The 26392-nt window shown below is 44.1% G+C and overlaps 1 protein-coding gene across 1 annotated transcript in view; it reads left to right on the top strand.

Moving 5' to 3' along the window:
- LOC119949834 (dedicator of cytokinesis protein 2-like) overlaps positions 1–26392 on the top strand; it is a 381064-nt gene that overhangs the window by 29982 nt on the left and 324690 nt on the right. Inside the window, exons 14-15 of the mRNA XM_038771675.1 lie at positions 18919–19002; positions 26238–26278. Coding sequence (XP_038627603.1) covers positions 18919–19002; positions 26238–26278 — 125 coding nt within the window. The remainder of the gene's footprint in view (positions 1–18918; positions 19003–26237; positions 26279–26392) is intronic.

Raw genomic sequence — 26392 nt, 5'->3', positions numbered from 1 at the left:
AGTCTGGGAACAGAGAGGTGGGTGAATTCCCTTATTCTGGTCAGCACTTTCACTTTTGCATCATTCTCATGCAGGTGCACATCAGTGAGACCCCGTGTTGTAGCCAGGTCCATGTTGGGGGCTGAGAATGTGCAGCAGCAGTTCTCCTTTTTGACAAGAGCCAGGAGATAGCCCCATGGGACAAGTTTTCAGGATACTGAGCTATTGTTTGGGCTTCTGGGTGCCTGCTTTAAAACGACCCATTTCCCTGAGTAAGACAGCATCTTGCAGCTTCTTCTTTCCTTGTATTTTTTTTCCTTTTCCTCTTTTCATCTTGTCTCCCCCTTCTAGCCTGTAAGCCCGTTGTTGGGTAGGGACCATCTCTATATGTTGCTGACTTGTACTTCCCAAGTGCTTAGTACAGTGCTCTGCACATAGTAAGCGCTTAATAAATACAATTGAATGAATGACTCTTCCCCTTGAACTTGCCTATCTATTCCCTCCCTTACTCATCTGTTCTGCTTCCTAATTCTCTTCCTCTTCCACTTTCCCTCTCTCCCTCTTTGTTCCTCTACTCTTCTCCCTCAGTTCCTTTCCCTTTCTTCTTCTTTCCTTCTCTCTGTTCCCCTTTCCTCTCCCTGACCTTCTCTTATGCTCCTTTCCTTGTTGAACATTTTCTACACCACTCAGCTTATGCCCAGCTTATTCTTTCCCTGATACTATTCTCTGCTTCTGTCTGTCTGTCTGTCTGTCTGTCTGTCTGTCTGTCTCTCTCTCTCTCTCTTTTCTGTCTTCAGCTTTGGATGCTCTGGGCTCTGCTAATTACAGGCCCCTTCAGCTCCCCCCAAGTCACTTCAGACTCTGGCCAGCTCAAGAGTGTTCTCTGACTGTAGGGGTGAGGCTGGGCCTGGATGCTTGTGGGTGGGCTGCTCCACAGTCCCCAGTTCCATGGTGAATTCCTCATCCTAGAGGGAGAGGCTTCTGGGCCTTGCCCCTCATACCTGTCTGAACTGATTTTAGAGATGGATGAAATTGGTGTTTGCTCGACATTGCTAATTCTAAGGGGGCACTGACTTGGAGGATTGTTGGTACCACTCTGGAGCCGCTACTAATATGAAACGTAGTAGTAATAGGACAGAGCATGGTATAGTGATAGAGTCTGGGAGTCAGAAGGACCTGGGTTTTAATTCCACCTCTGTCACTTGTCTCCTGTGTGATGTTCATTCAATCCATCATATTTATTGAGTGCTTACTGTGTGCAGAGCACTGTACTAAGCTCTTGGGAAGTACAATTCAGCAACAAATAGAGACATTCCCTGCCCACCATGGGCTCACAGTCTAGAAGGGGGGAGACAGACATCGAAACAAGTAAACAGGCAAGTCTTGGGCAAGTCACTTCTCTGTCCCTCAGTTACCTCATCTGTAAAATGGGAGTTAAGACTGTGAGGCCCTTGTGGCTTGTATTCACCCTATTTGCTTGTATTCACCCCAACACGTAGTAGAGTACCTGGCACATAGTAAGTTCTTAACAAAATACCACAATTATTATTATTAAAGGAATAATAGTATTTATTAGCGCTTAGAACAGTGCTCAGTGCTCAGAACAGTGTTTTGCACATAGTAAGCGCTTAATAAATGCCATTATTATTATTATTATTATTATTATTATTACATGACTACTGGGTATAAAGCACTGGATGAGCTTGTTGTGGGCAGGGAATGCAACTGTTACATTGTTGTGTTGTGCTCTCCCAAGGGCTTAGTACAGTGCCCTGCACACAGCACACAATAAATGCAATTGATTACTAAGCACTGGGAAGGAGTATGCAGATGATAATTTGAATGGTCCCTGACCCCCAAGAGGCTCAATAATCAAGCCACTTGGCCTAGTTGAGGGTGAAGGGCAGCAAGTCGGATCTGGGTTAATTTTAGCTCCAACACCTCCTCCTGGGTGACCCTGGGCAAATCGCTTCACTTCTCTGTGCCTCAGTCTCCCCATCTTTAAAGTGGGATTCAATACCTTTCTCACTTCGTTAGACTTTGAGTCACCATGTGGAGCAGGGACTGTGTCCAACCTGATTAATATCTATCCCAGTGCTTAATAGAGTCTTTGGCACACAGGTGATTAATAAATAATAATAATTATAATTATAGTGCTGGTTAAGTGCTTACTTTGTGCCAAGCACTGTTCCAAACACTGAGGTAAATACAAGTTAATCAGGTTGGACGTGGTCCCTGTCTCACTTGGGGTTCACAATCTTAATCCCTATTTTACAGATGAGGTAACTGAGGCCCAGAGAGGTTAAGTGACTTGTGCAAAGTCACAGCAGACAGGTGGCAGAGCCAGGATTAGAAACCAGGTCCTTCTGATTCTCAGCCCCAAGCTCCACCTACTAAGCCATGCTGCTTCTCTAATACCACAATTATTATTATGACAAATAAGGGGAAGATTGAAAATGGGCATGAAATAGAAGGTGAAACAGACGTAGAACAACGACTTAAACAGCATAAAAAGATGGGGCAATATTAAATAGCATAGGAGTTGCAGAATGCTGTGGCTCGAGGAGCAGTTTCCTACTCCTCAGTGCCCAGGCAGGGCTGTTCAAAGTCCTGCAGGTGGGGAGAGCTTCTAGGACTCTTCTTTGGCCTGAGTTCCAGCTCAAACTGGTTTCTTCTAAGACAGATGGTTCTTTGCAAATGAGTGAAACTCAAGCACCTCTTCTAGGTCAGGGCAGCGAGACTTCCCAGTTCTGTTGTGAAGGGAAACTCATCCCTTAGTTGGTATGTATAAGGTTCTTCTGATTCTTCTTTTTTTTATTTTTTTGCCTATGGTTTAGTTAAGTGCTTACTATGCACCAGGCATTGTACCAAGCCGTGGGGTAGATACAGGCTTATCCATTTGGACACAGGCCATGTCCCACATGGGGCTTGCAGTCTTAATCCCCATTTTACAGATGAGGTGACTGAGACACCGAGAAGTTAAGTGACTTCCCCACAGTCACACAGCAAGCAGGTGGCAGAACCATGATTAGAACCCAGCTCCTTCTGATTCCCAAGTCCGTGCGCTAGCCACTAGGCAATGCTGTGTCTACTCCTTTCGATCTATCATGTTTGTGCACTTACTATATGTAGAGCACCCTACTAAGCGCTTGGGAAATTACAATGCAATAGAGTCGGTGGACACATTCCTTTCATTGTAGACTGGCTCTGAGCCTTGGTCCATTCAAAGAAAGATCGGATTGGGATAATGTTAACAAATACCATAAACTCTGCAATCTCAACCACAAATTGCTCCAAAGATCCAGGAGTGATGAGTGATTAAATTCACTTTAGTGTCATAGGTAGAAAAGGTTCCAGAGGTGAGTTACTGGATTGCTGGACCTAACGTTTCCAGGATTTCCCCTCCCGGTAGACTCAGATCATTTCGGAGTGACAAAGATGACTTGGCCCCTTGCCCTCCTAGCTGCTGAGAGGAAACTCCCTAGGAGGGTGTCTGTGAGCTTGTCTATGGAGGGAGAGCCCAGTGCAGGATGGCTAGAGTGATGGGGTAGCAAGTTTGGTGACCTGTTCTAGAGTGCAGCCTAGGCCAAACCAACCCACGTGCTGAGCTAATCCATGAAATCTAGTCTTTTATTTATTATTTCTTATCAAAACCCCTTAGGTGGCTGTCATTTCCTACACAGGTCTGATGACATAATCGGTTCCCTTTTGGGTCTCAGGAAATCTATGAATATGGACCAGTTGACCTGCTGCAGTGATACTTGGATTTTCTCTGCTTAAGCCAGAGTGATTGTTCAGTCTTTGCTGTGACGTTGTATATTTGTTGGAACTGTTGGCTGTCCTAGTTTCCTTCCTGTCTGACTGGCTGCCAGGGTGACTGCCTCCTCCCTCACCACTGACTTAGATCTGTTATCAGCAGAGACAGACTTTCTCCTCTGCCTGGATGGAGCTCCAGCTACTAGGGTCAATTCATCAGAGCACTGTGTGCAGAGCACTATATTAAGCGTTTACCGGGTGAGTATGAGCCCTCCGCTCAAAATATCGTCAGGGATGGACTATGGACTGTAAGCTCTCTGTGGGCAAGGATCGAGTACAGTATTGTAGTGTACTTTTCCAAGCGCTTAATACAGGCTCAGCACACAGTAAATGCTCAGCAAATTCCACTGATTGATTGAGTGACTGACCATTCTGACTGGGATCTTTTTTTTTTAATGGTATTTGTTGAGCACTTACTATGTGCCAGGTACTGTACCAATCCCCTCTCAGGATCGCACCTAGAGAGCTTCCAGTGCTGTACCACTCTCAGCTATATGAGAGAGAGTTAAGAAGAGGCCTACCCATTCCATTCCTAGCTTGGGCAGTGGCTAGTGAGTGGAAGACAATCTGCTACAAGTCAAAACTCACCTGTGCTGGGCAGCAGCACCGGGAGAGAGTTGAGGGTGGAGACTCAAGTTTACTTTGCGGAAGGAGGCAGTGGTAAACCACTCCCATATTTTTACCAAGAAAATTCTAAGAATACACTACCAGAATGACTGCAGATGGAGAATGGAGGATTCTGGGAGAGATGTGTCCGTGGTGTCGCTATGGGTTGGAAACGACTCAACGGCATAAAATAAGACTGTACTAAACCCTGGGGTAGAGATAAGCTAATCAGGTTGGACACCATCCATGTCCCACATGGGCCTCACAGTCTTAATTCCCATTTTACAGATGAAGTGACTGAAGCACAGAGAAATAAAGAGAGTTGCCCAAGGTTATGCAGCAGACAGGTGGCAGAGCTGGGATTAGAACCCAGGTCCTTTTGACTCCCGGGCCTGTGCTTTATCCACTAGGTCCCTAGGCCAAGCTGCTTCTGACACTTCATCCATATTTTTGTTGGCCTGTTAGTAAGCTCAATGCAGCTGTTGGGGACTAAAGAGGTGAAAGCAAGAAAAAAGTGATGCCAACTTAATGGCCATGGGAAGCAGCTCTTCAGGGCCACCCTAGAGAGTCCAAAGAGGTCATGGGATGGTTTCAGCAATTGAAACAACCCAGCAAATGAGCAGAGTTGGCTCAGAACCTCAAAGAAATTGAAGCCTTCAGCAAATGAATTTTGATAGAATTGTAAAATTCTCCATTTTTACAATTGAAAAATATTCAATTCTGTACAACTTCAGGCTTCTGAGGTAAGGGCTAGGGACAGTTTATAGACCTCAGGAATTTTCATGAAAATTCTCTACAAGACTATTAGGTTTTGCTGTTTCCCTTCTACCTTTTGCTAAATTGAAGGGACTGGGTTTAAGCCATCTCAAAGGTTTGTATTTTCATCCACTTAAAGGGGAGCCATGCTTAGAAGACTTAAAAAAAACATAGATTTTGGGGTGTACACTGAAATCATCAAAATGGTGGAATGTAGTCTAGACTCTTACCACTCTTTAAACATTCTCTACAAGCTTTTAAAAGGCAATTACGGGCAATTAGCTGAGTGATGATATCCTGTATAGTATGTGTTCTCGACCTTTTAGAACTTGCATTTAAATCCACTGAATTCTACAGAACGGTGTATAGCGCAACTCAAAAATTGCCCCCTTTCATGGATAGCTATTTCTTGTATCAGAGGTAGGGAGAATGAGTAGGTAATTGATTTGGGTTACATTCATTTAAGGATTTTGTTGTAGAGAAAACAGTGTTCTGCTCTGAGAATTTGAATGTCTGAAATCACTCAATGGTACTATTAGAACACCTAGAGTGCTAGACCTTCGACTAAACACTCAGGAGAGTATTCAAGTAGCAAGACACACATTTTCTGGCCTCAAGGAGGTACAGTCTAATGATAGACAAAAATGATTAACAGATAGTGAAAGTCAGAAGAAGCACAATGATGAGGCAGGAAGCAGTGCAAGTCTTTTAGGATGAAATAGCTGAACCAATAATTGAACATTCAGAAAATCATATAAATAATAAAACAATAAAATATAAATAACTACAAAATGTGGAATCCAAGATGTGGAATACATAAATATAACATTAATAATAATAAATGCAAGTGTTAAGAATGAGTGTTAAGCTCACATAAATTGGGTCTTGTGAATTAAGGAATACCTCTGGAGGAAATGGGGCTCTTAGGAGGGCTTTAAATGTCGGGGGGCGGGTTGACTGTGGTCTGGAAGATTGGTTACAGGAAGGAGGTCCACACTGGAGGCTGGAGTGAGGTACAGTTTAAAGGTGAACTTGGGAGGAATCAAGAGTGCTTGGGAGGAATCGGGTGAAGAGCAGTATTGCCTAGTGGAAAGAGCACGGACCTGGGAATCAAAGGACCTGGGTTCTCATCCTGGTTCTACTGATTGTTTGCTCTGTGACCTTGGGCAAGTCACTTTTCTTTTTTAACAGTTGAAACCTTGCTATAACAAATGTGACCCATTGTGAGAATGACATTACAGAGAGAAGCACTACTGTAATAGTTGACCATGTAATTTTTTATAGTACTTAATGTGTCAAACACTGACACTATGTGTCAAACACTGTTCTATGTGCTGGGATAGATAGGTTGAACACAGTCCCTGCCCCATATGGGGCTCATAGTCTAAGTAGGAGGGAAACAGGAGAACTGAGGCACAGAAGAGTAAAGTGACTTGCCCAGGGTCTCACAGAGACAGTCCTTATCCGAAAATGGGCTCACAGTCCAGAAGGGGAAGACAGACAACAAAACAAAACATGTGGACAGGTGACAAGTCATCAGAATCAATAGAATTAAAGCTAAATGCACATCATTAACAAAATAAATAGAATAGTAAATGTGTACAAGTAAAACAAATAGAGTAATAAATCAGTACTAACATATATACAGGTGCTGTGGGGAGGGGAAGGAGGAGAGGAAAAAGGGGGCTAGGTAGATGTTTGGTGGACAGGAAAGCCTATTTGTGAGTTGTAATGGAGGAAGATTTGACAAGATTTAGCAGTTGGCTGCAGATGAGGGCTGAAAGAAAGTGAGGACTCAAAGATAACGCCAACCAAGAGTGTGGGCTTTTCAGGCAGGAAGGATGGTGATGTTACCAGCAGAGATAAGAAAGTTAGGAGAAGGGCTGGTTTTAAACAGCAGAATTGATGTGACAGTAGCCATTGTGTTTATGCACTTCCAAATTAGAACAGAATATGGGTAGGGGATACTCTTGCTACCATCAAAATCCCAAGTGTCAGGACTCTATAGGTGGGTTCACTGCAAGAGGAAGTGAGAGAACTGTGCAATAGGAGCACAAAATCATGGGATTCCTTCCCTTTTTCCATTTCCATTGCCTGTGTGCTGCACTTCAGATACAACTATTAGGAACAGTGACCAGGGAGAACATTGCCCCTCCTAGGGACACCATGGGGACCCTTCCAGATGTAAAGAAAAAGCCATGGCTGAGAATATCTCTTGAGTACCTCCTTTCTTTATTACAAAAGGTACTCTTGGTTTCTGAGACTGACCGGGAAGAGGGAGTTGGCAGTGGGTCACAGGTAATTCCTGGCTCAGTGCTCTGCTGGGACTAGAGTTTGAGGATGTCAAAGAAATTCCCTGGCCATGCAGTTTCATCAGGGCTCCATGATTTCCATTCCATCTTCTCCCCTCTGCCCCTCCCTCATCTTCTTTGATTTTCTTTTTCAATTTAGGGTAGCAGCAGGGTCACTGATTAAAGAACGGTAATCCTGAGTGAAGAGTCTGATTCCCAAGATTTCTCTTTTGGAATGTGCTTCCCTTAATAAATTCTCCTTCTGTAAGGTTTCATGATCTTTTTTTTTAATATAGTAGATATATCAAGTCACTAGGTCCTTTAACCCCTTGCTTAACTCCACTTTGCCCTGGCAGGAGGGGATTATTAATCAATCTGTCAATCAATTATATTTACTGAGCCCTTACTGTGTGAAGAGCACTGCCCTAAGCAATTGGGAGATTGATAATTAATAATCATGGTATTTGTTAAGCACTTATTATGTTCCAGGCACTGTACTAAGCTCTGAGGTAGATACAGACTAATCAGATTACACACAATTCCTGCCGTACTTAGAGCTCACAGTCTTAATCCCAATTTTACAGAATGTAGTAACTGAAGCACAGAGAAGTTAAGTGACTAGTCCAAGGTCACATAACAGACAAGTGGGAGAGCTGGGATTAGAACCCAGGTCCTTCTGACTCCTGGGCTCATGCTCTATCCATTATGCCATGCTGCTTCTGAATAGAAGCAGAGTAAGTATAATATAACAAAGTCGGTAGACAAGTTTCCTGCCCACAGGGAGTTTATAGTGTAGAGGGGGAGCTTTTTTATAAGTAACAACACTCACTTGGAATTTGTAACCTAGGGAAGTTGTGAAGTTCCCTTTTATAAATCAATCAATCAATGGTAATTATTGAGTGCTGAGTATAGAGCACTGTACTAGGCTCTTGGGAGGGTACAGTTCAATAGAGTTGGTAGACATGAATCCCTGCCTTCAAGAAGCAGCGTGGCCTAGTGGAGAGAACACATGCTTGGAAGCTAAAAGGACCTGGGTTCTAATCCCAGCTTCACCACTTGTCTGCTGTGTGACCTTGGGAAAGTCATTTAACTTCTCTCTGTCTCAGTTCACAGAGAAGTTAAGTGACTTGCCCAAGGTCACACAGCTGACAAGAGGCAGAGCCCGAATTAGAACCCATGACCTCTGACGCCCAAGCCCGTGCTCTTTCCACTAAGCCACTCTACAAATCCACATGTGTGGTCAACACAGAAGGGAGTGGGAGAAGAGGAAATGAGGATCTTAGTAGTGGAAGGCTTCCTGGAGAAGATGTGCTTTTAATAAAGCTTTGAAGGTGGGGAGAGTGATCATCTGTTGTTTATGACAGACTGACTCGGAGACTGTCTTTGTTCCATGACTTTGTAGTTTTAGTAGTATTTCCTAGCTCCTGCGGTGCGCAAAGCATGGTACTAACTACTGGGGATAACTATGCTGGTCAGAATTAGATATGTTCTCTGATCCAAGGGGCTCCCAATCTAAGAACAAAAACGGGAGATGGGTTGTGACAGACACATAAGGAAAGACAAAACTATACAATTACAAAAGCAAATACAAGCACTGCGATAAATACAGTAAGAGCAGTAAGAGGAGCAGAGTTTCACGTTCCTCATAGCTAGAGACCAGCAACCACTGTCCAAGCCATGGCCTTACCAGCATTCTAGAGGTTCAGAAGGCCTCACTGCCCTGTGTCCTCACCTTTCCTGGGATAGAGTGGGGGCTCATGGGAAGTCCAACAATCAATCAATCAATTGTATTTATTGAGCGCTTACTGTGTGCAGAGCACTGTACTAAGCGCTTGGGAAGTACAAGTTGGCAACATGTAGAGACAGTCCCTACCCAACAATGGGCTCACAGTCTAAAAGGGAGGGAGCCGGACAGCATTTCTCTCAAACTTCAGGCCTCTGGTCTGGTGGTAAATTAGAAGCTGAGATCACACTCTGCTGCTGATACTAGAGGATTAGAAGCATAATTTCACATCAGCAGCCAGATGTAAAATCAATTGAACAAGCCTGGACCTACTTCACAGTGGGGAAAGTAGATCAAACAGGGAACCCCATGCTGCCAGTGAAGCAGTCTTAGAATCCTTATGAGCTCTGCAGGGCAACCCAGTTTACTAAGCAATTCCCAGAACCTGGATCTAGTGATAGTGTCAAATGCTTTAGAAAAATCTGTAAAATCTGAACAGAAATCTCAGTGCTGCACCCTGCCTTTCTCCTGTATCTTATGGATTGTGCAGTTTGCATCTGCTTTGGCGTGCATTGGTTTGAAGTTGCATTGCCATTCTAGGAGTGGGCAGTCAGTGATTATCTTCAGTGGTCAGTTTTGAAGGACTTTAGCTAGCATCTCATGAGTAATTAAGAGTTGGGGTGGTTGGTACAATCTAATCTTTCACATTTCCTTTAGGAAGCAGTAGCCATAATGAGAGTTGAGGCCCTGTGGCACCTTCCCAGTGCTACTTGCCTGTGGTTTGAGTTTAGACAACTCATTTAACTTTTCTATGCTTCAGTTTCCTGATCTGTAAAATGGGTATAAAATACATGTTCTCCCTTTTAGACTGTGGGTCTGCAACTGTGCTTGAGCTGATTTTCTTGCATCTACCCCAACACTTAGCATAGCATTTGGCACATCATAAGTGCTTAATAAATACCATTATTATTAATATCAAACTGTACCTTTCAGTTTTTTCTTTTATTTTTGTGGTATTTAAGTGCTTACTATGTTCCAGGCACTGTATTAAGCACTGGGGTAGCTGGGAACTAATCAGGTTGGATACAGCCCCAATTTCATCTGAGACTCACAGTCTTAATCCCCATTTTACAGTTGAGGTGACTGAGGCCCAGATAATAATAATAATAATAATAATAATAATAATAATAATAATAATGGTATTGTTAAGCATTTACTATGTGTGAAGCACTGTTCTAAGCACTGGGGGGATACAAGGTGATCAGGTTATCTCACGTGTGGCTCACAGTCTTAATCCCCATTTTACAGATGAGGTAACTGAGGCACAGAGAAGTGAAGTGACTTGCCCAAGGTCCCACCGCAGACAAGTGGCAGAGCTGGGATTAAAACCCAGGTCTTTCTGACTCCCAAGCCCATGGTCTATCCACTAGGCAACACTGCTTCAGGGCTTTTGTGTGCACATTTTGCTTTCTGGATAGTTTGTGCAGATGTTGGACTTGAAGTATTTATTTCTGCTTGGGATGAGGGCTCTGGCAGAATTGGGTGGTTTTGCACGACAGTGCTGGCATACGGGCCCACTCCTACTGCCAAGGGCAAATGTGTATGGAACTGACACCAAAGAGGACGAGGAAATAGAGTCAGCAGAGAATCCTGGAGCTCTTAGGGGTAGACTGAAAGCTCGCTGTGGGCAGGGAATGTGTCTGCTGATTGTTGTATTGTACTCTCCCAAGCGCTTAATACAGTGCTCTGCACATAGTAAGCACTCAGTAATTACAATTGAGTGAATGAATGACTTTGTGACAATCTTTCTGCCTGGTTTTTGCTCATCAGAGGAAGAAAACAAAATTCTCTAAGAAAACCGTGTGGTTGGGGGTGAGATATTGGAGTCTACCCAAGGAAGCCAAGAAAATCCCTTTTGGTTTATAAGGGAAAGCTGGAGACATGTTGTTTACTCCCAGTGACGTATTGATGAGAGCAAATGATGTGGAATGAAAGGATTGAAGGTTCAACCTGGAAAATAGTTTTAAAAAATCATCAGGTGGTAAATTCTACTGCCTCCACATTTTTGTTGGCTCAGGCACTTGCGGGCCACTCTGATTCCCTTTTGTAATGCTCCTTATTCTCCCCATATCGCTAGGCTTATAGCCAGAATCAGCCTGCTGCCACACATGAGTTTTCCCTCCCCAAAGAGAAGCAGTGGCAAAGGGAATTCAGAGAGGCGGGTGGATGTTTTCGGTTTCTCATTATGGTCAGTGCCTTTCAGGTTCTGGTCACATGTGATGGAATCTATTTTCATGAGTGTGAGTAAAATTCCCAAGTCCTTTCTGAAGGCCAGGTATGCCAAAAAGTTTCTAGAGTATGGAAGATGATTTTGGGAAGAGTTTAGAAGTGACTCCTTCAAAAAGCTAGAGACAGGTTTCTCCAGGACCATTGCTTACCCTTACTTTATTGCAATGGATACTTTCCTCAGAGTTTCTGGCTTTTTTCTTCTTTTTTTGAAGGAGGATAGAGGTGTCTATTTTTTTCTGCGTCATAGATGCTAGTGGGCTACACTGCTTGAGCAGAGACCTTCAAGATTTGATCTCAACTTCTCTCTCTCTCTCTCTCTCTCTCTCTCTCTCTCCTTTCCCCTTTCCCCTTTCCCCTTTCCCAACCTTATAAGAGCCTCAGTCAGGGAAATCATTGATAGCCTCAAAAGTCAGATTGCTCTGCACTGAAGGGAAATTGGTACTGGTCTCAGAAGTATAAGCTCTCTCTATTCCAGGCCAATAACTCATTCCTATGTCCAAATCCTTAATTTGGCTTTGATCAGTTCAAGGAAGTTAGAAGTAAGTGTAGTAATTGTCCAATTAACCCCAATGGAATAGGTGAATGGAAGTCAATGACTGAGGGAGAACAAGAAGGTGAACACATTTCAGTGTCTTAGTATCTCTCTAGGGTTTATATTCTTTGGGAGACTCTGAGTGTGGCAGTATTGTGGCATCAGGCTTCAGACTAAACAGGTCTAAAGAGCTGTTGGGTTGTACAAACTTCTAGATTTAAAAAAATATGATATTTATTAAATGCGTACTATTCTAAACAATGGGGTACATACAAGGAAATCAGGTTGGACACAAGTCCCTGCCCCACATAGGGCTCACCGTCTAAGTCTTGTCTGCTTTATGACTTTGGGCAAGTCACTATACTTCTTGGTGTTTACCTCATCTGTTAAATGGGGATTAAGACTCTGAGCCCCATGTGGGACATGGACTGTGTCCAATCTGGTATAGTGGTATCTACTCCAGCAATTAGAACAGTGCCTGGCACATAGTAAGCATATAAGAAATTATTATTTAAAAAAAGTCAGAAGGAGAAGAACATCATAACTATTTTACAGAGGAGGTAACTGAGACACTGAGAAGTTAAGTGACTTGCCCATGGTCACACAGCAGATAAGTGGTAGAATCAGGATTAGAACTCAGGTCTTTGGACTCCAGGACCGTGCTCATTCTGCTAGGCCACAATGCTTCTCACGTAGATGTGAATCCTGAGGGATGAAACAGTGTCAGGTGCTGAAAACATCAAACCTGACAGCACCAAGAAGGACCATCATTGTGTGTGCACCATGTGGTTGTAACTGCCAAATCTGCATTGGTTTTTGCAGCTGCACATGTAAAACTTAGGAAAGCCTCACCATTGGTACTATCACTTTGAAGGGTGAAAGAAAAGACAGCTCCATGTATCCCTTGGCTCATGGTGTGTTTTTGTGATGTAATATGACAGTATTTCCCTAGGAGAGGGACTGTGGTCTTGAGGCTGGGGTTTGAAGTTTGGTTGGGCCTATGAGAAGTCAGGAAATTTTATGGCTGCTGAACTTGCTAGCTGATTTGTAAAACTGGGTAAATTGTGTTTTAATCTAATCAACAACAGCAGATATGTCTTCCTTGAAACTGAACTTGTTGTTGAGAATGTTAAGGTCTGTAGGTTCAATCAGGTTTTGTATTTTTCTTGCTTTGTGGTTACTTCTATTAACTATATTAATGCTGATATGGAACAATTCATAGTAGCAGGCATTTGTTGATACTGTTAGTTTCTGAACATGTCATCAAATAAGAGAACCCAAGTAAGGCATACACAGCCAGAGACATGTCAACACCCCTCCTGCATCAAAAATAAGAGAAAGCTGGGCCAGCCTTCTCCGCAACTCAGGCAAATTTCTGGGGCATCACAGAGCACTGGCTAAGCAACATGAGTAATGGGTGAGGAAAGAGGACTGATAGAAGAAAAGGAGTCAGAAGAATCATAGTATAGCAAATTTGGAAGAAATTGCGTAAACCCATTGAATCCAGTCCTCTGTCTCCAGGCAAGTGAGTCCTCTAGACTCTAAGCTCACTGTAGGCAGGGAGCATGTCTGCCAACTCTATTACTATATTGCTCTATTTATTTATTTATTTTACTTGTACATATCTATTCTATTTATTTTATTTTGTTAATATGTTTTGTTTTGTTCTCTGTCTCCCCCTTCTAGACTGTGAGCCCACTGTTGGGTAGGGAGGGACCGTCTCTATATGTTGCCAACTTGTACTTTCCAAGGGCTTAGTACAGTGCTCTGCACACAGTAAGCGCTCAATAAATACGATTGAATGAATGAACTCTGTTGCATTGTATTTTCCCAAGTGCTTAGTACAGTGCTCTGCAATTAGTAAGCGCTCAGTAAATACTATTGATTGCAGTGAGAAGCAGTTTTGCCTAATGGAAACACCAGGGGCCTGGAAGTCAGAGGACCTGGGTTCTAACCCCAGCTCTTCCCCTTGTCTGTGAGACCTTGGGCAAGTCACTTAACTTCTCTGTGTCTCAGTTCCTTCATCTGTGAAATGAGGTCTAAGACGGTGAGTCTCATGTGGGACATGGACTGTGTCCAATCTGATTTTCTCATATCTACCCTAGTGCTTAGTACCATGTAATCATAGTAATCACCTAACAAGTACCTCGAAAACAAAACAGAGGGAAGGAGAATTTCCAGATATTTTGGAAATATATTCCAATATAAATTATCCTGACAGTCAGTCAGCCCATAACGTTTGGAAGTTTCAGAACTCAAAAGAAGGCCAGAAATTCCTCAGAGAAGCTTTATCATCACCAAAAGTGTCATCTTCAAATGTGAAGGATGACTTAAAATATCCATTCCCCCAAATGAGTGTAGTTATGGCTGTGCTTGAGCAGCTCTTAGCATCCTTGCCGACAGATAGTCTGCAAGAGTTCAGGCGTCACCCACTCTCTGCCCTAAATCCTCAAGTGATTCTGTCTTTTTCCCCTTTCTACCCAGGCAGGCAGTCAATGGATATGACACTGTGGAATATAGGGATAGAGACAAATCTTTGCCTTTTAGAAAGGATGCAGAGGGATTGGAGATAGACCTCACAGTTCAGCCGAGAATGGCGTTCAGTGTTGAAGTTTCCTGTGACTCATTTAGAAAAGCCAACAGAGTCAAGTATTTGTATGTAAAGCCACTTCCTCTCACAGCATGTCTCTTCTCTCCAAAGGAGGCAGATAAAATGGAACCACAAATGCAGTCAAATGTTAGTGTAAATGGTAATTTTAGGTAGTTTTAATTTTGTTTACTGGAGGACAGTACCTGTGAGTGAAATTTGATTTCAGGTCACAGCATATAGCCCAACACTCAGCACTGACCCCTGTTAAAAATGACCGCCCCCTACTCTAGATTGGAACATTCCTGTTCAGGCACAGGTCATCTTAGTGAGCTTAAGGTTTTGATATTACTTGGTTGCTGAACAGTTTTGCTTTTAGGATATTCTGGGCTAAAATAAAGTTAATGATGCCCAGTCCCATTTGATTTTCAGCATATTCACTTTTGAAAAGGTACAGAGATCAAATGACTCATACTGCTGGCCTCTCCATGCACTAAAGACTCTTTGCCAGGTGGATGTTCAGACTCTATATAGTAAGTCAGCCAATTGTAGTTATTGAGTGCTTTACTGTTTGCAGAGCACTGTACTAAGTGCTTGGGAGAGTAAAATACAGCAACATACAATTTTCCTGCCCGTAACGAGCTTACGGTCTGGAAGGATAGTGTCCCTTCAGGCTGCCATGACCCTGCCACTCTAAAATACACCCAGTTTTCCTGCACTATGGGTGTGCAGGGTTAAGAATGACTTTCATTTTTTAATGGCGTTTAAGTGCTTACATGTGCCAGACACTACACTGAGACATGGAGTAGATATAATCAGGTTGTACACCATCCATTCCTGACATGTGGTTCACAGTCTTAATCCCTATTTTACCTTATGAGGTAATTGAGGCACAAAGAAGTTGTGACTTGCCCAAGGTCACACAGCGGACAAATGGAGGAGCCGGGATTAGAACCGAGGTCCTTCTGACTCCCATGCCGGGCCCTATCCAATGGGCCACACTGCTTCTCAACCACCCTGTGTCTGATGCTGTGCTCCTGCATGCCACAGGGACTCTTGATGTCAAACGTCTTATGACAGGTTCACGTTGTCAGAAGAATGTTCCATCATCCTGCCTTCACTTTCCAGATAGATCATGGGTCTGGGAGCCAGTAGGACATGGGTTCTAATCTCAATTTTTCCACTTGTCTGCTGTGTGACCTTGGGCAAGTCACTTCACTTCTCTGTGCCTGTTACCTCATCTGTAAAATGGGGGTTGAGACTGTGAGTTCCACATGGGACAGGAACTGGTCCAACTCAAATTTGCTTGTATCCACCCCAGTGGGATTGTCTCTGTATGTTGCCGAAATGTACTTTCCAAGTGCTTAGTACAGTGCTGTACACACAGTAAGTGCTCAATAAATATGATCGAATGAATGAATACAGTGCCTGACACATAATAAGTGCATAAGAAATGCCATCACTATTATTATTAACATATAATGGAAGAATGTATTTTTGGGAAAGGGCATGCACTTCAGGGTTTTCCCTGTAACCCCACTGGCCAGAGGGCTTAGAGGGAGCCCAGTGCCAAGGCTGTGTTGACCGGGCTGCTCCTGAACCACTGGAATTCCTCCTGAACCACTGGAATTCTAGTGAGGAGAGAGATGGGAATGGGGCAAAGGTGGGATGGGAGTAGTGAGGGGAGGGGCTCCACCAGGTTGGGCTCCAACATCCAGCCATGCCGTCTTTTGTCACTTCCTTTCACCCTGGAGTAGCCATTCACAGAGCTGTTTGGGCGTATCATTCAGAATTGTAGGTTCTTCTGTTCCACCATGGTCCATAGCTCTTGTTTAAATAGCAGCATGGCTCAGTGGAAAGAGCACGAGCTTTGGAGTCAGAGGTCATGGGTTCAGATCTCGGTTCTGCCACTTGTCAGCTGTGTGACTTTGGGCAAGTCACTTAACTTCTCTGTGCCTCAGTTACCTCATCTGTAAAATGGAGATTAAGACTGTGAGCCCCCTGTGGGACAACCTGATCACCTTGTAACCTCCCCAGCATTTAGAACAGTGCTTTGCACATAGTAAGCGCTTAATAAAAGCCATTAAAACTATCTCTAGGGTGGAGAGTCCTCTCTGGTGGTTTGTCCCCATGTTTGTCACATCATAGCCACTGTTTCCACTTGTGCAGCCTAAGTTGAACCTTTTCTGAAGAGAGACGAACAGAATAATCCGAAAACATGAAATTAGGCATGCTTTATGTTCCAAGTCAGGATTGTGAAGGGACCAATCTGAGGAGCGTTTGAAGGATAGAGTGATTTTCTGGCTCGGTTTTGAGTTGTGGTTTAATGACACTACTCTGATCCTAACATGGGATGTGTGCTGTATTTAAAAAGCAGCCCATTTGCTTGGGAGAGCAGCTGAGGTTTTTGAATTGAATGAATTTTCTGAAGCCGGAGCCACAGTGAGAATGCTGTTGACTGCAGTCGCTGGAAATGTTGTGTGCTCTCCCACCTTTTTTTAATTTCTCACCCTAAGCCTTAGTCCCAGAGCTTCTACCCTCCCCACCCACATCCTGCATTACACTGCCTAGGCAAGATCACTCACAATGAGTTTGGTGATGAGATGTACTTGTTTTACTAGCACTGTGTTAACTACTAATGTATTTCTGTCCGAGCAAATGGATCAAGACTCTTGCCCGGTGAGTTCTGAAGAACTGAGACGGGTCAGTTTGGTGAAATTCCTAGGGGAAATTAAACTAAACTTGGGATAGGACTTGTATTCAACTAGGGAGTATAGCCGAGTGGGAAGAGCATGGGCCTGGAAGTCAGAAAGCCCTGGGTTCTAATTCCGGCTCCACCACCTATCTGCTGTGTGACCTTGGGGAAGTCACTTAATTTCTCTGTGCCTCAGTTACCTCATCTTTAATGGGGATTAAGATTGTGAGTCCTGTGTGGGATATGGACTGTGTCCAACCTGATTAGCTTTTTATCTACCCCAGACCTTAGTACAATGCTGAGCACAGTAAGCAGTTAACAAATACCATTAAAAAAACAAAAAAAAAAGAAACCAGTGGGTGTGTGTGTGTGTGTGTGTGTGTGTATATACATGTATGAAAAAGATGGTGAAGGGTGCTGCCTAGTGCGGTTTTGCTAGAGAGATTCATTGTATGTGTAAAAGACAGAGTAGGAATCGCACCAGAAAGGGAATTGACCCAGCATTAAAGTCCCCATTTTATGACCTCCTTAGCACATTTTAATCCTTCGTTGTTGGGGCAGGGAAAGGATTTGAGAGTCTTTAACCATTTTATGTATTTTCCCAGTGCCCCACCATCCATTTTCTAATTCCTGAACTACCTTCCCTCTTGGAGTCATTTTCTCTGCAATAAAGGCCTAAAGGTTCAGCTAACATTGCTTAAATAAAGCATGTCTTGTAATTCTACCACGCTTTTGACAAGGAACACAGACTGGTGCAAATTCCAGTATTATATTAGTTTTTTTGGTAAGACACTGCTTTCCTTTTATTACTTGCTTTTCCCCCAAGACAACACAAACTCTTCGAAGGTTGCTAGAAAGTGATGTGTTTAAGAGGTTGGTGAACAGAGAAGCAGCATGGTGTAGTGGATAGAACATAGACCTTGGAGTCAGAAGGTCATGCGTTCTAATCCTGGGTCTGCCACTTGTCTGTTGTGTGACCTTAGGCAAGTCACTTTACTTCTCTGTGCCTCAGTTACCTCATCTGTAAAATGGGGATTAAGACTGTGAGCCCCATGTGGGACAGGGGGAACCTGATTTGCTTGTATCGGCCCCAGCTCTTAGTACAGTGCCTGGCACATAGTAAACTCTTAACAAATACCATGAAAAAAAAACCAAAGAGGATACAATCTGTGCCTGTTCTACTGTCAGCCTTGTAGGAGTGATAGGCACGAGGTGGGGACTTGATGTTCTTTTTGGCCAAGAAGTTGATGGATTTCTATGGATTGAAGTCTCTTCTCCTGCCTACCTCCAGGCAGAGCTACTGTTAAACCAGGATAGCTGGAATCTTATACTTAAAGTTTTCCGGGAAAGGAGAGTCCACATTACCTCCTTATAATTCAGCCTCACTTTGGTTCCAGTGCTGTATTACATGATGTGGTCATAATAATAGTATTTATTGAGCTCAATCTGGGTGCAATGCACTGTACTGAACATTCAGGAGAGTACAGCACAAAGATGTGAAGTGTTCCCTGCCCTCAAGGAGCTTTTATTCTGAGAGAGATGTATGTAAAACATTTACAGCCGAAATACTCAAAATAAATAGACTGTGCTATTGAATATAAGTATATCTATCAATATATACCTATGCTATGTTTCATTTCACAGCCATTTACAACTTCATTGGCAATGGAGCCCCCCAGCTGTCCCTTCAGATTGGCGATGTGGTCCACATACAAGAAGCTTGTGAAGGTAAACGGATTGTGTTCCTCTGTAACTGGTTTCTGTGGTTTGGTGGAACCATTCTGTGGTCTTGTCAATAGGTTTGCTGTTAAATGTTTAAGATGAATCAGGCTCAGTGTTTTCCAGACACTACACAGACTTGTTGAAGACTCATTCCCTCCATCATCATCACTGTGTAGGGAAGACAGTAATTGGACAAGCTCCCTATGCTGCCTCTTGGCTCCCACGGTTCTTCAAACACGTCCTATCCCATGAGAAGCAGCATGGCCTAGTGGATAGAGCACAGGCCCGAAGTTAGAGGAACCTGGACTGTAATTCCAGCTCTGCTGCTTGTCAGCTGGGTGACCTTGAGCAAGACACTTAATGTCCCTGTTCCTCAGTTCCCTCATGTAAAATGGGGGTTAAGACTGTGAGCACCACATGTGTCCAACTTGATTAGCACTTATATCTACCCCAGCACTTAGGCCTGACAAATAGTGAGTGCTTAACAAATACCATAAAAAAGGGTTATATCAGCCAGCTGCTGGAGGAAACTGACAGGCAAAAGTAGATGTTGCAGCCTTGGGTTTGGACTTCTCCCTCTGAGTCTGGGGGTCCAGACAGTAGGACCTCTCTCTCCCTGGCTTGCCACCATGGGTTCAAGCTCTGTCCAGGGACAGCAGAAGCTGACACTATAACATCCCATATTTCAAGCCAGTAGTTGGGAAGCTTGTGACTGTCAGGACAGGGTCAGCCCTGCCAGAGCCTTGAGGAGTCTGAAGTCAATCAATATCAATCAATCATATTTATTGAGTACTTACTGTGTGCAGAGCACTGTCCTAAGCATTTAGGAGAGTACAATAATGTCTAATGACTGTAAGCTCCTTTTGGGCAGGGAATGTGTCTGCTATTCTGTTGTTTTGTGCTCTTCTAAGCTCCTAATGCAGTACTCTGCATGTAGTAAACACATTAAATGATGATAGTATTTGTTAAGTGCTTATCATGTGTCAAGCACTTGTCTAAGTGCTGGGGTAGTTGCAAGCTAATTAGGTTGGACATAGCCCTTGTTCCACATGGGGCTCACAATCTTAATCTCCATTTTACAGATGAAGGAACTGAGGCACACAGAAATCAAGTGATTTGCCCAAGGCCACACAGCAGGCAAAGTGGTGGAGTCAGGATTAGAACTCAGGTCTTTCTGACTCCCAGGCCCATGCTCTATCCAGTAGGCCATCCTGCTATGACTGATGGATACAATATAAGAGTTGGTAGGCATGTGCAGAGTGAAAGTTTGCAATCCAGTTGGGTCTGGGCAGGGAATAGGGGGTTGGGGTTAGGGCTTCCTTAGCACAGTTTAGATTCAAATTTGCTCCTGGGTGGAATGGGGCGGATTGGGAGGGGTGCAGCCATGGCATTGGCTCCAGTGTTTGCTGGGAATTTCATGTTACATAATTTAAAATGTTCTAGAATCCCCCAGGTTCTTTTTAAAACATACAAAGTGAAAACTTTGCAGTCCAGCTCGATCTGGGAGGGGAACTAGTACAATTAGGATTCAAGGCTTGCTCCCCTGGCTGCCACGCAGCTGCAGTCATACTTTAACAAGGTTCAAACTCTTCAATCTTTCAATGAACTGATAGCATTTGTTGAGCACTTACAATGGACAGAGCACTGTAATAAGCACTTGGGAGAGTACAACAGAATAGAGTTCTCATATACCCATTGAAACTCTGCTCAATCCTGCACGACTTAATTGGGTGGGACATGCGAGGAGAATCGATGACTTGAGTATCCAAACAGCTGCTATATGGTGAGTTGAAATGGGGCAACTGAAAATAATGGGGAGAAAGGGGAGAAGAGGAAACATTTTAGCATGCCATAAAGTGAAGGCATAAGAGGAGATGATATCACAGCTGAAAACAGGGAGACTGTTTTAGCAGACTGACCGATATAGAACACTGTAATGGAGAAAGAAGTGACCTGGTTGGAGCGGACACTACAAGAGGATCATGAAACAAGAAGGCAAAGTGAAAACGGTATCAGGCACTGAAAGCAACACAACAGCACAGTGTATACAAAGCATGATGTGGTCCAGACTGTCAATCTTGCATTGATCTGGTTTAGTCACACCTGCATCCATAGGTAAACTGCTGTCATTAGCAGATCTTTGTGTGTGTATGAATACTTCCTTACGTACAAATACACAGACATACCATCAGTGACTACCCTGTGGGTTCTTTGTCCTGAGCTGTGTATTTGTTGAGAATTCATTTAGATAGTAATCTGTCATCTCAGCAGTGTGGCTTAATGACATTCTTGACAGACTTTTAAAATTTTCAAAGATAAGAGTGGCTCCTGTTATTTAGATGCACTAACAATTACTCAGGCCAGAAGTCACTGTGATCATTAATACTTTGTTGCTCATTTTGCCTAAGGATTGTGAAAATTCTTTATAGTGCTAAGGAGCATTCTCAGCCAATTCTGGTGACTGAGGGGAAGTGAACTGCCTCAGTTTATTCTGCCTACAAATCTACAAGTCCCCAGCTCCAATCCCAGATCACATTAGGAACGGGGCCTCCAGTATCTGAGAGTGGGGTCCTTCACTGTGGGAGATGCTGAGAAATACTTTTTGCTTTTTGCTTACTCTGTGCCTTTTTCCATTCCATCATAGTCTCCTGGAAAACCATTCACCTATCAGTCCACCAACTCTGTACGTTCTCTCCTCCTAACTCACCTTTGATCCCTTTTCCATTTAAGAAGCCCACCCCAATTAAGTTTCTAATCACCCAAAAATAAATAATAATCATGCTACCTTGTTTTTTTGTTTAGCATTTTAATTCTTCCAAGGGCCTTTCACATCAATTATCTCATTTTACCCTCACAACATCTTTGTGAAGTATGGAGAGGCAGGTATTATTAGCCTCATTTTACAGATAAGAAAACCAAGGCTCAGCAAGATTAAGTGACTTGCCCAAGGTTACAAAGCAAGCAAAGGGCAGAAGCAAGAAGACTCAATTTCCTTCCCATGATAGAGACTGTCTGTTGTAGGTCATAAATGGAGACAAGCAGCCTGGCTTAGCAGATAGAGCTGGGGCCTGGGAATCAAAAGGACTTGGGTTCTAATCCCAGCTCTGCCACTTGTCTGCTGTATGACTTTGGGCAAGGCACTTCCGTTCTCTGGGCCTCAGTTACCTCTTCTGTAAAATGGGAATTGAGTCTGTGAGCCCCATGTGGGACAAGGGACTGTGTCCCGCTGGAATTGCTTGTGTCCACCCCAGCACTTAGTCGAGTCCTTGGCAAGTCAATTCCTGCCTCTCCCCACTTCAGTCTATACTTCACTCTGCTGCCAGGTTATCTTTGTGCAGAAACGCTTTGGGCATGTTACTCTGCTCCTCAAAAATCTCCAGTGGCTGCCTGTCAACCTATGATTCAAGCAAAAACTCCTCACTCTCGGCTTCAAGGCTCTCCATCACCTCGCCCCCTCCTACCTCACCTCCCTTCTCTCCTTCTACAGCCTAGCCCACACCCTCCGCTCCTCTGCCACTAACCTCCTCACTGTACCTCGTTCTCGCCTGTCCCACCGTCGACCCCCGGCCCACGTCCTTCCCCTGGCCTGGAATGCCCTCCCTCCACACATCTGCCAAGCTAGATCTCTTCCTCCCCTCAAAGCCCTACTGAGAGTTCACCTCCTCCAGGAAGCCTTCCCAGACTGAGCCCCCTTTTTCCTCTCCTCCTCCCCATCCCCCCCCACCCTACCTCCTTCCCCTCCCCACAGCACCTGTATATATATTTGTACAGATTTATTACTCTATTACTTGACATATTTACTATTTATTTTGTTAATGATGTGCATATAGCTTTAATTCTATTTGTTCTGATGATTTTAACACCTGTCTACATGTTTTGTTTTGTTGTCTGTCTCCCCCTTCTAGACTGTAAGCCCGTTGTTGGGTAGGGACCGTCTCTGTATGTTACCAACTTGTACTTCCCAAGAGCTTAGTACAGTGCTCTGCACACAGTAAACGCTCAATAAATATAATAGAATGAATGAATGACTAGAACTCAGATCTTCTGACTCCCATGCTCTTTCCACTAGACTATACCATTGGACTAAATTGAAGGCTCAAAAAGGGCAAAGGCTGCCTCTCTCGTGTATTGGGCTCAGGACTGAGTGTTGAGGAAATTCTACTTCATTCATTCATTGTTGTATTTATTGATCACTTACTGTGTGCAAAGCACTGTACTAAGCACATGGGAGAGTACAATGTAATAATAAACAGGCACATTCCCAGCCCTTACAGAGCATACAGCCTAGAGAGGGAGTCTGACATTAATATAAATAAATAAAATAAATTACAGACAGGAACATAAGTGCTGTACATCATCTGATTGAGGGGCCTTGAATGTAGGACAGAATTCCTAAAATAAAATGTTACTAGGCTAGTACTGGCTGTCTCTGGGAATGGGAGGGTCTTGATGGCTACCACTTCCACGCTCCTCCACCGATGAAGAGTGAGGTCAACAGTTCGGTCCCATCTTAAAATGCAGTAGCAGGAGGCCATAAGCCAGGATACAGGGAGGGAAAAGGATTGCAAGAGCCAGCAGTTTTTCTTCTGCCTGGCTTCAACTTGACAAAGGTTCTGGGCAAAGGTGAAAGGAACAGGGAACCATTCAGAAAGTCACACTAGGAAAACAAGAGTGACCTGAAAATGATTTTGAAGCTGATACTCTTCTATCCTTCATGGCCAAGGCTCCTACCATGGCCTACTAATAATTGTGGAATTTGTTAAGGGCTGACTATGTATCAAGCACTATCCTAAGCACTAGGATAGATCTGAGATAATCAGTTCCCACATAGGGCTTACAGTCTAGGTAGGAAGGAGCAGAGGCATTGAATCCCCATTTTGCAAGCAAGGGAACTGAGGCACAGAGGAGTTAAGTGACTTGCCCAAGATCACCCAGGAGGAAGGTGGCTGACGGAATTAGAACCCAGGTCCTTTGACCTCCAGGCCCCTGCTGTTTCCACTAGGCCACACTGCTTCTCCGGGAGAGCAACACCACCCTTCCCCAGTCCCACTACCATGAGGTCAAGCTCTGTCCAGAGGCAGCAGAAGCTGAGATGGCAGTGTTCCAAATTCAGATCCAGTAGTTAGGCAGGTGATGACTGTCAGGACAGGGTCAGCCCTGCCAGAGTGTCGAGGAGCCTGAAACCGCCGTCAGCAGGATTGTACTGCAGCTCTTACTGCTTTTCTTGTTGGCTTTGTTATAGTGATTTATAACACTATAAGTGTCTCGTTATTCTTTCCTTGTCTAGCCATTGCTTGTTCCCTTCCTGCTCTCTATGGACCCTTAACTGGGCAGCCCCTCAGAGTCAGGGCCATGGCCAATCGCAGGTTCTGAATGGGGACCCTATAGAGGTGTAGCGGGGTCGGGAGGCTCCTCACTAGTTTGGGGTTCTCTATGCTGTTTGGGGTTCAGTGGGCTCACTGCTGCTTAGGGCTAAATCTAGTCCTTGCATGGTCAATTGGTCCTAAGTGTTTAATAAATACAATGGATTGTGCGAGGAGCGGACTTGACCTCCACGTGGTACTAATCCACTGAACCTATGCCATGGGGTCCAGTGGCAGTGTGCCACACAGGCCTTTGGCCACAGTCAGTACTGGCTTCTCCCGCAGTTAGCCCGGCACGGTTCTGCGGAGAATCCCAGGAGGGCAGGGGCCACTTTGGGATGGGGAAGCAGGGCAAACCAGTATGTGCTCCTGCTGCTCTACCTATTTCAGCCTGCAGGACTGTGATGCCATGGGGTCCAGTGGCAGTGTGCCACACAGGCCTTTGGCCACAGTCAGTACTGGCTTCTCCCGCAGTTAGCCCGGCACAGTTCTGAGGAGAATCCCAGGAGGGCAGGGGCCACTTTGGGATGGGGAAGCAGGGCAAACCAGTATGTGCTCCTGCTGCTCTACCTATTTCAGCCTGCAGGACTGTGGGGCTCCCATGATCATCTCTAGCTGCAAGGTGAGATGGAGTAGCTCTGGTCCCCCGCCCTCCCCTACAACCACACCTGCTCACTTTGCTTGCTGCCACCTCTGCAGTTTGGAATACCTCACCTTCTCCTCTGCTGCTCTCCCTCCCACACCACACAGCTTTGTCTCCTCTCCTACCACTACTCCTCCCCAATACCCACCTGCCATTCTGGTAAAATAATTTTCTTACTTTCCTCCCGTGCTTCTGGGTCACTATCCCGATGCTAGTCAGCTGAATATGATCTTGATTGATTCCCCTATTCGTAGTCAATCCACACACAGGTAATTTAGCATAGTGGCTAGAGCACGGGTCTAAGAGTCATGAGGTCATGGGTTCTAATCCCACCTTTGCCACTTGTCTGCTGTGTGACCTTGGGCAAGTCACTTTGCTTCTCTGTGCCTCAGTTCCCTCATCTGTACAAGGGAGATTGAGACTGTGAGCTGCATGGGCGACAGGGACCATGCCCAGCCCAATTTTCTTGCATTTACCCCAGTGCTTAGTACAGTGCCTGACACATAGTAAGTACTTAATAAATATTATTATTATTATTTTAGCTAAATTTGGCTACTTTGGCACAACCCTTTTGAATCAATCAATCAACTGCTACATGGCATTTATTGAGCACTTACCATGTGCAGAGCACTGTCCTAAGCATTTGGGAGAGTATAATAATAACAATAATGTTGGTATTTGTTCAGCACTTACTGTGTACCAGGCACTGTTCTTAGCGCTGGGGTAGATACAAGGTAATCAGGTTGTCCCATGTGGGGCTCACAGTCTTCATCCCCATTTTACTGATGAGGTCACTGAGGCACAGAGAAGTTTGAGTGTGCCCAAGGTCACACAGCTGGCATGTGGCAGAGCTGGGATTTGAACCCATGATCTCTGACTCCAAAGCCCGGGCTCTTTCCACTAAGCCACGTTGCTTCTCTAACACAACAGAGTTAGCTTACAGCCTAGAGGGAGACCACATTAATATTTGCACTAATTATAATTGATTTTTTAAAATTCATTTTTTCTGTTAATATAAATAAATGATGGATATGTGCACATGAGTTATGTGGGGCTGAGGGGGTGGTGAATTGATTTTAAAATCAGCAACTCTATTTTAGAAGTTTTTCTAAATTTCTTCTTTCAGTTCTGTTGAGATCTAACCCAAATGACTTTTCAGAAACTTTCTTCTTGTTTTTGTGTTGTTGCTTAAAGCTCTATTAATGAGATGATAGAAATGTCTTCATTTCTCCTAGATTGGTACCGAGGATACCTGATAAAACACAAGATGTTAGAGGTAAGGTGAAAATCATTTATTCCTTGGTCTTTAGGGAGTACTTTGCCTGCTGCTGCATGTAAAGCTGGATGTTAAGTTTTTCAAACTAACTCAAGTTTCTACCATGAACAGAGT

This window comes from Tachyglossus aculeatus, chromosome X1 (genome assembly GCF_015852505.1).
Source record: "Tachyglossus aculeatus isolate mTacAcu1 chromosome X1, mTacAcu1.pri, whole genome shotgun sequence".
NCBI classification, from domain to species: domain Eukaryota; kingdom Metazoa; phylum Chordata; class Mammalia; order Monotremata; family Tachyglossidae; genus Tachyglossus; species Tachyglossus aculeatus.
The sequence above is the reverse complement of the archived record's forward strand: the minus strand, read 5'-3'. Positions and strand labels throughout refer to the sequence as shown.